General features: G+C 35.1%; 1 protein-coding gene across 13 annotated transcripts in view; it reads right to left on the reverse strand.

The window, feature by feature from the left end:
- Positions 1–13,236, reverse strand: part of TfAP-2 (transcription factor AP-2) — a 978,986-nt gene that overhangs the window by 171,089 nt on the left and 794,661 nt on the right. For all 13 annotated transcript variants that reach the window (XM_069820017.1, XM_069820019.1, XM_069820016.1 and 10 more), the window contains one exon: positions 1,177–1,295. In XM_069820017.1, coding sequence (XP_069676118.1) covers positions 1,177–1,295 — 119 coding nt within the window. The remainder of the gene's footprint in view (positions 1–1,176; positions 1,296–13,236) is intronic.

Raw genomic sequence — 13,236 nt, forward strand, 5'->3', positions numbered from 1 at the left:
AACGCAACATGATGGATTTCAGCCTCTTTACAGTTTTCGCCATAAGAAATCGTGTCGCCGAGCGTATCTCACAGCTGGCGGGATTCTCAATTACAGCACACATTTTGAACACGCGCCACACTGCAAGTAACAGCCGCATGATCCTCTCTGCTCGAAGAGAACTGAATTACGCAACATTAACTGCAAAGACGGCGCATGGATAAATACAATATAATAGGATGCGAAACTGCGGTCCGCTCCATCTGACGGCAGGGGGCGAACTACGTGTTGGGTACGTTACCCAGAGTTCTCTATTTATCCATTCGTTCGAGACGTTGCTCGATATGACAAGATGGTAGCCAGTAACATGCTAATAAGTGAACATAAAGTGATACTACGTGTGTGTATAAGCAGTGAATGATTATGGACGTTATAAAAATAGTGTTGTTGAGTGTATTGTAAAGTAATAGTAATATAATAAATTGAAGTATCTAAGTAGTTTTTGCAGACTATTCCAATGCGCTGTACACTAAATACCCAAAGAATACAATCCCAATTATCTAACATTTTGCTTTATTTTCTGTCTCTGTCTGATTATATTTTAATTCGGTAGTGTAAAATAGATCGTCTCTTTTATCTTCCTGTTGGCTTGGGTAAGAATTTTCAGTGGAAGATGCTGTGAGGAATAAAAATGTAAATGTTTTATTTTAAATTTGGTTAGTTTGAGAAGAGGGAGGGAGGGAATACTTTCTGCATAGTTTGACATTTTCGTCACTAAGTGCGCTGCTAAATGCATGGAGTAATTAGTTCTTATTTTCGCTATTTGGTGCGCTGCTAGATGTAATAAGTTCTCCACCGCCCAACAGGTGGCAGCAAGATCAATTTCTACATTAGCATCTCTGGCAAGTGCTACGGGAAAATCAGTAAGTTTCGCATCCTATAATATATTTATCCATGGACAGCGTCGCTAGCCGATTACTGCGCGCTCTGTATGAAAACGGAAGTTACTTTATGAACAGCCCTCGTAATTTCATCCTCCCTCAATTTTCATGCAATCAGTAAATCATTCATTTACATCCTACATCACTAAAAGCTGTTTCTTGATGTTACTAGTGAAGAAAGTGGAAGAACACAAATTCCAGCTATACTATTCGCAGTGAGTACTGTGAGAAGAATTTAACAAAAGAGAGTACTTACCTTCGACAAGCGATGTAAGTAGCGTTACGTTTGCTGCCTTTCTGCGACCCGCCGGAAGATTGAGACCAATTTTCTCCAGTTTCTCCCTAAGTAGTCGTCCGCCGTTTTTAGATTTCGCCCTGAAACGAAAGAAAACTTACAGTTAGTAAAAAAAATCATAAATTCTTACAATCGATTAATGTATTGAAACGGAAACCTGACTTTGTAACCTGATTTTCTAGTAATGATATGATTTGTCTTGGAGATCCTACTGTATAAGTTTAATTTCAAAACTGAACAGTATTTGTTATCAAATCAGAATTTTGAGGACAATAATTAATCATGATGTATTAATGTCTTTTTATTTGGCACAAGTTGACTGTATGCTGAGGGACGGAAGAAGATGTCAGATGATAGACAACATTATAAAATTCTTTGCAGACGAAAAGTTACATATTTCGGATAAAATGTTTGCACATTTAAAGGGCAAAACTCCACTAATAATATCATTTTTCCAAATGATTTTCTCAACCGAATTTTGAACTCTCAAATGTTTTGGTTTTTGATTTTTTTTTTCCTATTGAGTTTTAAAATATTTTCAAATCCAAGTTTTTAGTAGAAGATCTCGATTTTTAAGCTTCTTTTTCTTTTCACAAGACATAAAGAATCATTTCTATGCATTCATTTTATGAAATATCTGATTTATTCACTTTCAAAAACTTGTTTGAAATTTTAAAAATGTTATTTTTCCTATAATTGATGAAAAAAAATCAGCATTTCTCACAAAATAAATGCATATAAACATGCAGCTACCTCATAAACACTTGCAGTAAAAAAAAATCATCCAGATTGATCAATATTTCGCATAAAAAAGTTCCTGTTGAATCAAGAAAAATAAACTTACGGAAGAATAGATTTGAAAATAAAATTAATATTTATGTAAATTGAAATTCTCCCTCCGCTACATTCATCTAGTAACTTCAGGGAGCCAACTTTAGAATAAAAAGTTACTAGATTTGTAATACGAAATTTGTAAAAAAGAATTCTTTGATGAAAAAAATGATTTGCACAGATCTTTAAATGTCACGCCTCCTTGCAGCCTTAATTAAAAAAACAATTAAATATATTTGTAATCAGAATTGCGGTATATCTCGATATGCTTGAAAATTTTGCTCTATCCCAGATTCCGGAGCTCCCCCTCATTATTGGGGACCAGTTGTTGAAACTTTACACAATCACTTTCCAGGACGATGGATTGGTCGAGGTGGTCCTATTGCATGACTCCTGATCTTTAATCAATTCAGAAACTCATAACAAATGGTCAAAATGTTCTCCTCTTGCTTCCATTTCATTGTTATGAGTTTCTGAATTGATTAAAGTTGCAACGCTTGTTGCCAAGCTGACAATATCTAACAGATGTTTCATTATGTTCTTTAATTAATAACTAAAAAACTAAGGACTTTCGGACATATGTTTATACGAACTTTTTTCTCATTTTGTTGTGAGGAATATGCCCCCAAGGTTTGTCAAAGTATTTCTGAAACACCCTGTATATAAAGCCGTAAAAGTTGTGTATAATAGTGATTACGATTAACAGATATTTCTGCCTTGTTAAAATGAAAAATTGAGATTACCGCAATCAGCAGGAAGCATTTTCGACTCTTATAAACACACATTACCTCAGTTTTCCCACAGATAATTTTAATGTATGCAACAGTAGCATCAGAAAATGGTGTCCTTCCTTATAAATAGTTTTAATGTTCGCTTCTCGTTTTTTCTTCTCATTACACTCCGTGAGATGACGGCACGTTTCATACAATTTAAGAGCGTATAAATTTCCCTGGAGAAGTGTCTAGTAACCTGCACATATATATGGTCATTACCCATTAATAAGAACGTCGTCTCGAACCCGGTACTCGTAATTCCGCGCAAAGAACTTGCTGGATTTTACACATTTTACGCCGTCACTTCTTGTGACACACCGCTACGAGCTAGCTGCAATCATTATCATTGTGAACAGTTACATCTTGTTAATTTCTCCATCCTGAGTTATAATTCTAATCAAATCGCATATCGGAATATCTTCTGTGCATGTAACATTCTTTTATGAACCTTCACCGAGGACAAGAAATAGTAAATCGAGACGTAGTTAATATCATAGTCTCTGCTGTAAGGAGCAGACGAGATGACGGGCTTCAACAAAGGAAGAGCAATGAGGATGCTGATTGATCGTCTCATTTACATTGGAGGCTTTAGTTATAAAGATCTGGTATGCACAGCGAAAAGAATTTTGTGCGAGATCGTGCGTATTTGCTTGTTTTCCGCACAGAACCAATACGCGGTAAGTGTGAAATACCACATTCAGTATTCCCAACCTAACACACATAACAATTTCCCTCTTCTTACCGCTTAAGCGCGACATTCATTTTACTGCTTTAGGCTTTTAACATATTATTTTTAGAGACGTTTAACATAGTAATCATTATAAATTGGAAACTTACCACTGCAATTTCACCTAAATTGCAATTTTAATTATTGTTTTTAAATATTTGCAAAAATTAAGTAAAGTCTACTACTCCACGAAACTTATTGCATTCCTGATACAAGTAACATTAAGGAAGCCGTGAAAAAATCAACGAGATTCCAGATGCCGATGTTATTACTGCAATATGTTATATAAATAATATTGTTAAAATATTAAAATGAAAAATAAATCATAAAGTCTACTACTCCACGAAACTTATTGCATTCCTGATACAAGTAACATTAAGGAAGCCGTGAAAAAATCAACGAGATTCCAGATGCCGATGTTATTACTGCAATATGTTATATAAATAATATTGTTAAAATATTAAAATGAAAAATAAATCACTACATAACCTTACCGTTTGTTTAAGTTCGCATTTATAGACTTGGGGGGGGGGGAAGACAGACGTATATCACAGACGTAGTAAACACAGAAAACACAGAAAACATTTTACAGCAACAATGTTGAAGAAAGATATTTTGGTGTTCCGAAGTTGGCGTCATTAAACAGAAACCAACATGGAGACTTCATTGCAACTAATTAGAAATTCGTCTTTCAAGTATGTAATAAACGATCTTCGCACAAAATAATGTACGATACACGAGCGGTATGTTTGTTTTCATGTTCTCGGAAATTAAAAAAGCTCAACTACGTTTCGTTTTTTCAATCTTTTCCTCGACCATGAAAACGTCAACATACCGCTTTTGTAACGTATATTACTATTGTAAAAATATAATCGACTGCATCTATGTCTTACAACACTATAGGTGTATGCAATAATAATAATAATAATAATAATAATAATAATAATAATAATAATAATAATAATAATAATAATATCGTTAATAGTTTTATATATTAGTGTACCCTACCCTCGTATTTCTTGACGCATTTCTTAATATTCTAAATAAATATGCCTATATTATAAATGCACAGAATTAGTATTTTTGGATATAATAATAATAATAATAATAATAATAATAATAATAATAATAATAATAATAATAATAATAATTATTATTATTATTATTATTATCATCATTATTATTACTATTATTATTATTATTAGTATTATCATTATTATTATTATTATTATTATTATTATTATTGACGACAGGGTAGCTCAGTTGATAGAGCAGCTGGCTACGGACTGGAAGATCCGGGGCTCGATCCCAAGTGGTGACGGGATTTTTCTCGTTGCCAAACTTTCAGATCGGTCCCGAGGTTCACTCAGCCTCCTATAAAATTGAGTACAGGGTCTTTCCTGGGGGTAAAAGGCGGTCAGAGCGTGGGGCTGACTACCACCACCTCATTCTAGTGCCGAGGTCATGGAAAGCATGGGGCTTTACCTCCATGCCCCCCAAGTGCCTTCATGGCATGTAACGGGGATACCTTTTTCACTTTTACCTTTTATTATTATTATTATTATTATTATTATTATTATTATTATTATTATTATTATTATTATTATTTAAATTGTCACTACTTTGCCTTTTCCATCAATACTAACATCTAGGTAATTATCATTGTCTCAATGTAACTCATGCTGATTATACCAATGGTACTATTCCTTTAGTTGTGTGATTGTAATTAATTCTTTTCTTTTAAGTTAATACTTGTATACCAGAATGTATTTTCCTGTTTGTGGTTATATTCATATGTATTCAATTTCTCTTTTTTATTTCATTTATTTATTTATTATTATTAGTGTTATTATTATTATTATTATTATTATTATTTTAAGTTAATACTTGTATTCCGGTATGTATTTTTCTGTATGTGCTTTGATCCTGGTTGAGTGGAAGAGAAAGCCTGATGGCCTTAACTTTGCCAGGAAAAATAAATAAAACTATTATTATTATTATTATTATTATTATTATTATTATTATTATTATTATTATTATAAGTTAATATTTGTATACCGGTATGTATTTTTCTGTATGTGCTTTGATCCTGGTTGAGTGGAAGAGAAGGCCTGATGGCCTTAACTCTGCCAGGGAAAATAAAACTATTATCATTATTATTATTATTATTATTATTACTCGACATGCGAAAAGATCTAGTAATAAAGGTGAGATCTGGACTTGCGCTCGGGCGTGGGTTCAATTATGTAGCAGGGTTTTTTCCGAAATTTTCCCCAACAGTAAGTTAAATGTCAGGTAATCTATGGCGAATTATTGGCCTCATCTCACCAAGTACCTTCTCGCTATCACCAATTTCATCGACTCTAAATACCTATCAGTTGATAGGGCGTCGTTAAATAACCAAGTAAAAAAACAAGTATAATAGCCTTCCTATGAATATAAAAAATCAAACTCGAAACATAAGATTATTTAGGGCCAAATTAAAGAAGTACCTAATTTCTCACGCCTTCTATTCTGTAGGTGAATTTATGACATTCAACAACACTGTATGAATATTTCTGTATTGTATTAAGTATCGATATTAACCCATTGTATTGTACTATTATATTGTGAAACTCTTCTGTATATATTTAATTTAGACTTTATATTAGTATAAAGATTTCTTTTCACATGTTCCATATTCTAGCTGTGAAGCAATGTACGAATACCATGGAGTGTAAATAAATTCTTGACGTTCACATTAACACTTTTGTTAAAATAATAAACTTTATGAAAGTTAAAACCTTTGAAAATAATTAATTGATTAACTAGCGGACTTACTCGTGTTAATTATGTAAGATTTGTGCGGCTTACAGCTGTTTCAGTGCTTCACGAACCATCCTCAGAGCTTACTAGATCATGGCGTCATCTCGAACTTCTCTGCCTGTTATGTGGGTGTGTTCGATTGTTGAAAGGTGTTGAAGAGTGGCGTCAAATAGTGTGTGTGTACTGAAATTGATATGTGTGTTGAGAATTTGATCGGGGTGTGTTTTAGTGTGTTTGTGTATTTCGTATTGTTCTAGTGTGTTGAGTTTTTGGTTCTTGGGTTGTATGTGTAGGATTTCCATGTCCGTATTTATAGCATATTACTGTATGTATCCGACGATATGATCACATATCACCGTCCTTCGCAAGTCTTTCGTGGCTCCGACTTAAAGAACGCAGAACTTTACACTCTTTGTCTTTACTCTATCTAATTCTGCACACCTCAACACCAAATTACCTTTCGTCTCGTTTCTCTTATTTATACTCTAACCACGACGCAAATACCAGATCACTTATCTGTGGCACGCTAAGTATACCTCTTCATAGAACATCTTGTTATTCATCATCTTTTACAGTATCCACCTTGCGTCAATGGAATTCCTTGTCACAAAGTATTAGGGGCTGCAAGACAATAAACAGCTTTAAAAACAGCTTAAAAGATAACCTTATTAGCATTTCACTCCAATCTTACTGATTTAAACTATCACTGACTACATTGTTACTTCATTCTTTAGACATCATCCTGATAGTGCTGTATTTTCAAAACTGTCTCATAATAATCTCTTTCTATTATCTAATATTATTTTGAAATATATTAACATTCCATGTATTTTAGCTTAATTCTGCTACACAGTTTATTTCAGTGTCTAATTAATAGTTCATAGTATTTTGTTGTTTAATTCGTACATAACTCTTGTATACATGTAACTCTCACTTAATCAAATTTTTGAATTTTTTGTAAGTTCATGCATATGTATATACACTTTTTGTTGGTTGAGTGGAAGAGAAGGCCTTACGGGCTTAACTCTTCCAGCAAAAATAAATCATTAGCATTGGTTATGTGATCGGCGTATGTAGATGTATTGTGTCCTCTGGTTATTGCTTTAATGTGTTCTTTGTAGCGTGTTTGGAATGATCTGCCTGTCTGTCCTATGTAGAACTTATCGCAACTATTACATGTGAGTTTGTATACGCCTGTGTGGTTGTATTTATTTGTTTGTGTTGTTTGTGTGTTGAGATGTCTTTGTAATGTGTTTTCTGTTCTGTATGTTATGTTGTATTTCTGCTTTCTGAATGAAGATGCGATCTTATGTGTGCTTTTGTTTTCATATGTTAGTGTGATGTATTTCATGTGTTCTTGTGTTTTTATTGTGTTTTGCGTGTTTTTGTGTTTGTTAATGTTTGAAAATGTTAAAATTGTTTGTCTCTAACGAAGACACAAAACTAGTGTCGAAACAGTTCCGTTCGTTGTACAAGGTACGTCACCTATTTTGAACATTTTTGCGTATGCATTAAATTATACCATTTAGGTACGTCTTTTGATTGATGCAAGACAAATAAGCTATAAACATTATTGTAGTTAGCAATATTAGAAGAGAACCGTAAACTGGGGTTACTTTGAACACAGAGGAAACTTTTAACATTTTTTCAGAAAATCATATTTAGGTTTCTACAGGGACATCATTTTATTTTTATTTCAATTTTTATTGTACCTGAGTTTTTGAATGTACTTCACTCCCACCCCTTCTACTAAGGAAGTTCTAACTCCACACAGTTCCAAGACCGCAGATAGTAAGCAGTACTGAGTTACTGAGTATAGTACGTTCCAGAAATATGTTCGCGTTTTCCAGTGACGAAAGAGCTTTCAATATTGAATCATATTTTCGCACAGGTACTGTCCGTTTGCCTACGTCGCATCCCGATTTCCCCCACCTGATTCTGCTCGCCCCTCTGTAATAGCTGGGCTGTCTTAGCTCTTTTCTGAAAACATTAATTTCTCTTAGGAATTGGACGTTTACGTAATATTATACAGCTGTTTAATTTAACTTAAATAAAAGGGCCTCGTTAAGTAATTAACTGTCACGTGATTTCCTCCCTTTCTACAATCCTGCGGCATAACCACTTGGACGGACAGTAGATAGCATGTCTGAGTAATTTTATATTTTCGGGTCGGGTAGAAGTGAAGATTGAATTAACAATACGTAGAGTAGGTATAGAATTATTTCAACATGAGTTACTAGTACGAAGGACGAAACTGGTAATTGGAATTAGATGCAATAGTCTATAGTGCGATAATATGCACAAAAGAACTGAAGCCTGTATCGAAATGAACGGCCACCATTTTCAAAATTGTGTTTAAATATTCATATTATGATTATTTTTCAATTTTACTTCTTTCTCTATATTGTACGCTAATGTGCTGTAGACAGTATAATATACACCGCATAATCAATACGTTCGCATGGATAACTCACTTTGTGAGTAAAAACACTTATTCTTAATACAGTACTGTACTTTCATTAAAGAAAAACCCAATGAAAATTATCAAACTCAAAATCGCGATATTTCCTAGTTTACGTAAATGGATGAACTACTTTTCTTCCTTCCTATACCTACTAGAGTGATTTGTGTTTTACGCCAGTATCATCGAACTCCAGTCTTGGAGGTGGGAGCAAGCGGTGTTTCCGGTTCTCTAAAGGTATAGACAGGTTAATATTAAAAATGTTAGTAAAAATAAAATGATGTCCCTGTAGATGCTGCACTTGTTTGATGGAGAAAGATTTTTATGATAATTTACCTCCATCTATAACAAATGTAGCATGTAGAAACCTAAATATGATTTTCTGAAAAAAATGTTCAAGGTTTCCTCTGTGTTCAAAGTAACTCCAGTTTACGGAACGGAATTATTTCCAAACGCTTAATGAGAAAATTCTTGTCAGCTTCAAAATTATGTTTTTCTCTAATAACGATCCGTACACTCATAGAAAGTGAGTTATGAGTTTCAAGTCTTCTCGCGTATTGTTAGAGAAGAATATAGGAAGACTCCACACAGCGAAACTTATGCTTAAGATCTTACCACTAGTTGCAATTTCCACTGCCGCACAGATCATTTCTCATTGACGTATTCCCATCAGTTTTTAACGATACTCTCTTGTTATGAACACTAGACGGATAATGAGGGGTTGGAAGCGAGAGAAGAGGAACTAAGAGAGATAAAGAGAAGCGAAGAAACGGCATACAAAGAGGGAAAGAGACAGAAAGAGGCTGTCGAATGTACAGAGAACTAGAGCAATAATAATTGAGGTGCGTGGACTCTGGCAGAGAATTATTTTAGACTGAAAAATTCGTACGTGCCAAAGTAGGCTGAACATCATTGAAGGGGTGTGAAGATCCCTTGCATTTTTCATCTCCTCCCCGCCTCTCCCTTTCTCCCTCCCGCCGACAACTCTACAGAAACTTCCACCAAGATTATACGCTCGAAACAAATGAGAGTACGGTGCGTTAAGGGCCCAAAACCACACTCTCTCGCTGCTTTGCTTCAAATTACGTATGAATGCTAAACAATGAAAACTATTTCCAGTATAGGGCTACGCCTGCATGCAACTATACTTCGCTAATCCCTGAAACGACAACGGTCGAATATAGTGGCCACTATGTTCGCTCTCAAATCAGATGTCCCCAGGTGCAAACCTGACCGATGGCGAAGGATTTTGATGGGTTCCTTAATTGAGGTGCTCAGTGGAAAAGTGGTACAAGTGACAGGGGTACAATTCTTGGAAAATTGTGTGCAACTTTACACGATGTATGAAAAATTGGTATGTTTCTAAATAAAGAAATTTATGAATATTTCTACCCAACAAGTGTATTTGAAAGGTTTATGAGAACATTATAATTTATACAGGGACATCATTTTATTTTTAATATACTTCACTCCCACCCCTTCTACTAATGAAGTTCAACCGTCCTCCACACAGATCCAAGACCGCATATACAGACATAGTAGCCTTACGGTCGTAGTAAACAGTACGTACCAAAAATATGTTCGCGTTTTCCAATGACGAATGAGCTTTCAATATTGATTTATTTTCGCACAGATACTGTCGTCCATTTGCCTACGTTGTATCCCGGTTTCCCCAACCCGCTTCTATTCGCCAGCCAGTGGCTGGGCTGTCTTAGCTCTTTTCTGAGAACATTAATTTCTGTTAGGAATTGGACGTTTACATAATATTATACAACTAAATAAAAGGGCCTCGTTAAGTAATTAATTGTCACGTGATTTCCTCCCTTTCTACGACCCTACGACATAACCACTTGGACGGACAGTAGATATCATGTATGAGTAATTTTATCTTTTCGAATCGGGCAGAAGTGAAGATTGAATTTACAGTACGTAAGGTAATCTTTCATATAGTAGGTACAGAATTATTTCAACGTGAGTTACTAGAACGAAGGACGAAACTTGCAATTGGGATTAGGTACAATAGTCTATAGTGCTATAATATGCACATTAGAACTGAAGCCTGTATCGAAATGAACGGCCACCATTATAAAAAATGTGTTTAAATATCCATATTATGATTATTTTTCAATTTAACTTAATTCTCTATATTGTACACTAATGTGTTGTAGACAGTATAATATACATTGCATAATGAATACGTCCACATGGACAGCTTAGTTCATGAATAAAAACACTTACTGTTAATACTGTACTGTATTTTGATTACACAAAAACCTAATGAAAATGATCAAACTCAAAATCGCGGTATCTCCTAGTTTACGTTTAACTACTTTTCTTCCCTCCTATACCTAGTAAATTGATTTGTTTGTATATTACGCCAGTATCATCGAACTCCAGTCGTGGAAGGGAGTAGCAAACGGTGTAGATTCAAAGGTATAGCCAGGTTAATATTAAAAATGTTAGTAAAAATAAAATTATGTCCCTGTACAATCCGTCACTCAGCAATGCTTGCCTTCTGGTCTACTCGTATCGATTCGATACGTAACTGTCTCTGCCGGGGAATTTGAAGTGGGAAATTAAGGCGTAGTCTGATATGTTAACGCCTAGACCTGAACTAAAACAAAAAGTAATTTAGAAATTCGACAGTTCAGATGAACAAAGGTAGCATATTTTTAGCAACCAATTCATCATCACCAAGTATGCGACTGTCTAGTCTCGATATTATATTTTTTACCGTTGCAATATTGCCTCCATTCTTAGTATGATAAAATATAATATGAAACGCTTCTCCCTGGTTCTGTCTGCTGTGTGTTGTAAGACGTTAACATATGAAAAATTTACGCGACTATTTTATTTTTATTTATCCTGTGATTGGCATCCTACTGCGTAAGCACGATTGGAGTCGCATGGAACAGACGGTCGCAGGTTCAAGTTCTGCCTAGGGCATGGATGTTTTGTCCTGCTGTCTAAAAAGCCTAGACTACGAGTCACGGCATGTGTTCTATTAATGCAAATATTAAATATCCGGGAGAGAACAAATATAAAAATTTACGTCGTATAATTTTAAGATGACATAAAATTACCCTAAGCTTAGCCACTGATATTTACATCAATATTAATAAACGCACGTGAAGAACAGATCAACGGTCACTGGTAGAGAGAAGCAGACGAACATATACAGAGTGTTTAAAAAATACGGGGCATAATTTCAAGTATGTATTTCCCACATGTAGACAATCAAAATAGTTCATTACAACATGTGTCCGGAAATGCTTCATTTCCGAGTTATGGCCTTCACAACATTGAAATTCACCGGAACGTTTTTCTTTCCGCAGGTCGTTGTCATTACAGAAGATGTTCAAAATGTCCACCTCCTGTTTGAATACAGACCTCACATCGATGTCTCATTGACCTGCGAACACGATCCCAAATTCCAGGAGTATTGCGTATGTCCTCAGAACATGCCACAATTCGATTGCGAAGGGATTCCAAATCAGGCACCGTAGACGAATAAACCAATGATATTAAATGGCCCCACAAGTAGAAATCGAGAGGGTTCAGATCAGGTGAGCGTGGAGGCCAAGCAATTGGGCCACCTCTACCTATCCATCGATCAGGAAACCTTCGATCCAAGTACCGGCGAGCCGTACGACTGAAGTGTGCAGGAGCGCCATCATGCAAGAAGTGAATTTGTTGACGATTGATCAGTGGAGTGTCATCTAAAACATGAGGTATGGTTCCGGTGAATTTCAATGTTGTGAAGGCCATAACTCGGAAATTTGTCCACATGTGGAAAATACATACCTGAAATTATGCCCCGTATTTTTTAAACACCCTGTATAGAAGAAATGGAAGAAAACATGTATCTAAACTGATGTGAACCTTCGTAGACTATGCACAATAAGAACAAGTAAATCGTTGTAGCATTACTGTTTTGTTTAACGACCGGATTTAACCGCAGAAGATATTCGACGTCAAAGTTGAATGTGGGCTAGAAATGGACGACAAATTTTACCTGGAGCCTTCTATCATAGGATTGTCTTACATATTGTTAAGCTATAAGATACGGAACATCAGCTTTACTTATGTTCAGGATGCGCATAACGGCGTACTGAGTGTAGTGGTAAACCGTACAGTGGGTGGGGGTACTGTAGAATGAATGCCAACAAATACGCAAAGGAAAACGCTCTGGATTTGAAGGTTCTGACGAATAATTTGGTTTTCATACAAACCTATTTTCAAACTGTGTCTGAAACTATTACACTGTTAGAAAAGTTAGAGCAAGAGATGCCGGAAGCCCTCAAATTAGTTGAGGAAATGACGCAGAGAATTAATGAGACACCAAGTACACCGGTTACTAAACGTGTAAAACAGAAGTGGAAATCAATAATGGATATGGAACATTGTGTAATATAAACAGCAAT

Source organism: Periplaneta americana, chromosome 3, assembly GCF_040183065.1.
Source record: "Periplaneta americana isolate PAMFEO1 chromosome 3, P.americana_PAMFEO1_priV1, whole genome shotgun sequence".
NCBI lineage: Eukaryota > Metazoa > Arthropoda > Insecta > Blattodea > Blattidae > Periplaneta > Periplaneta americana.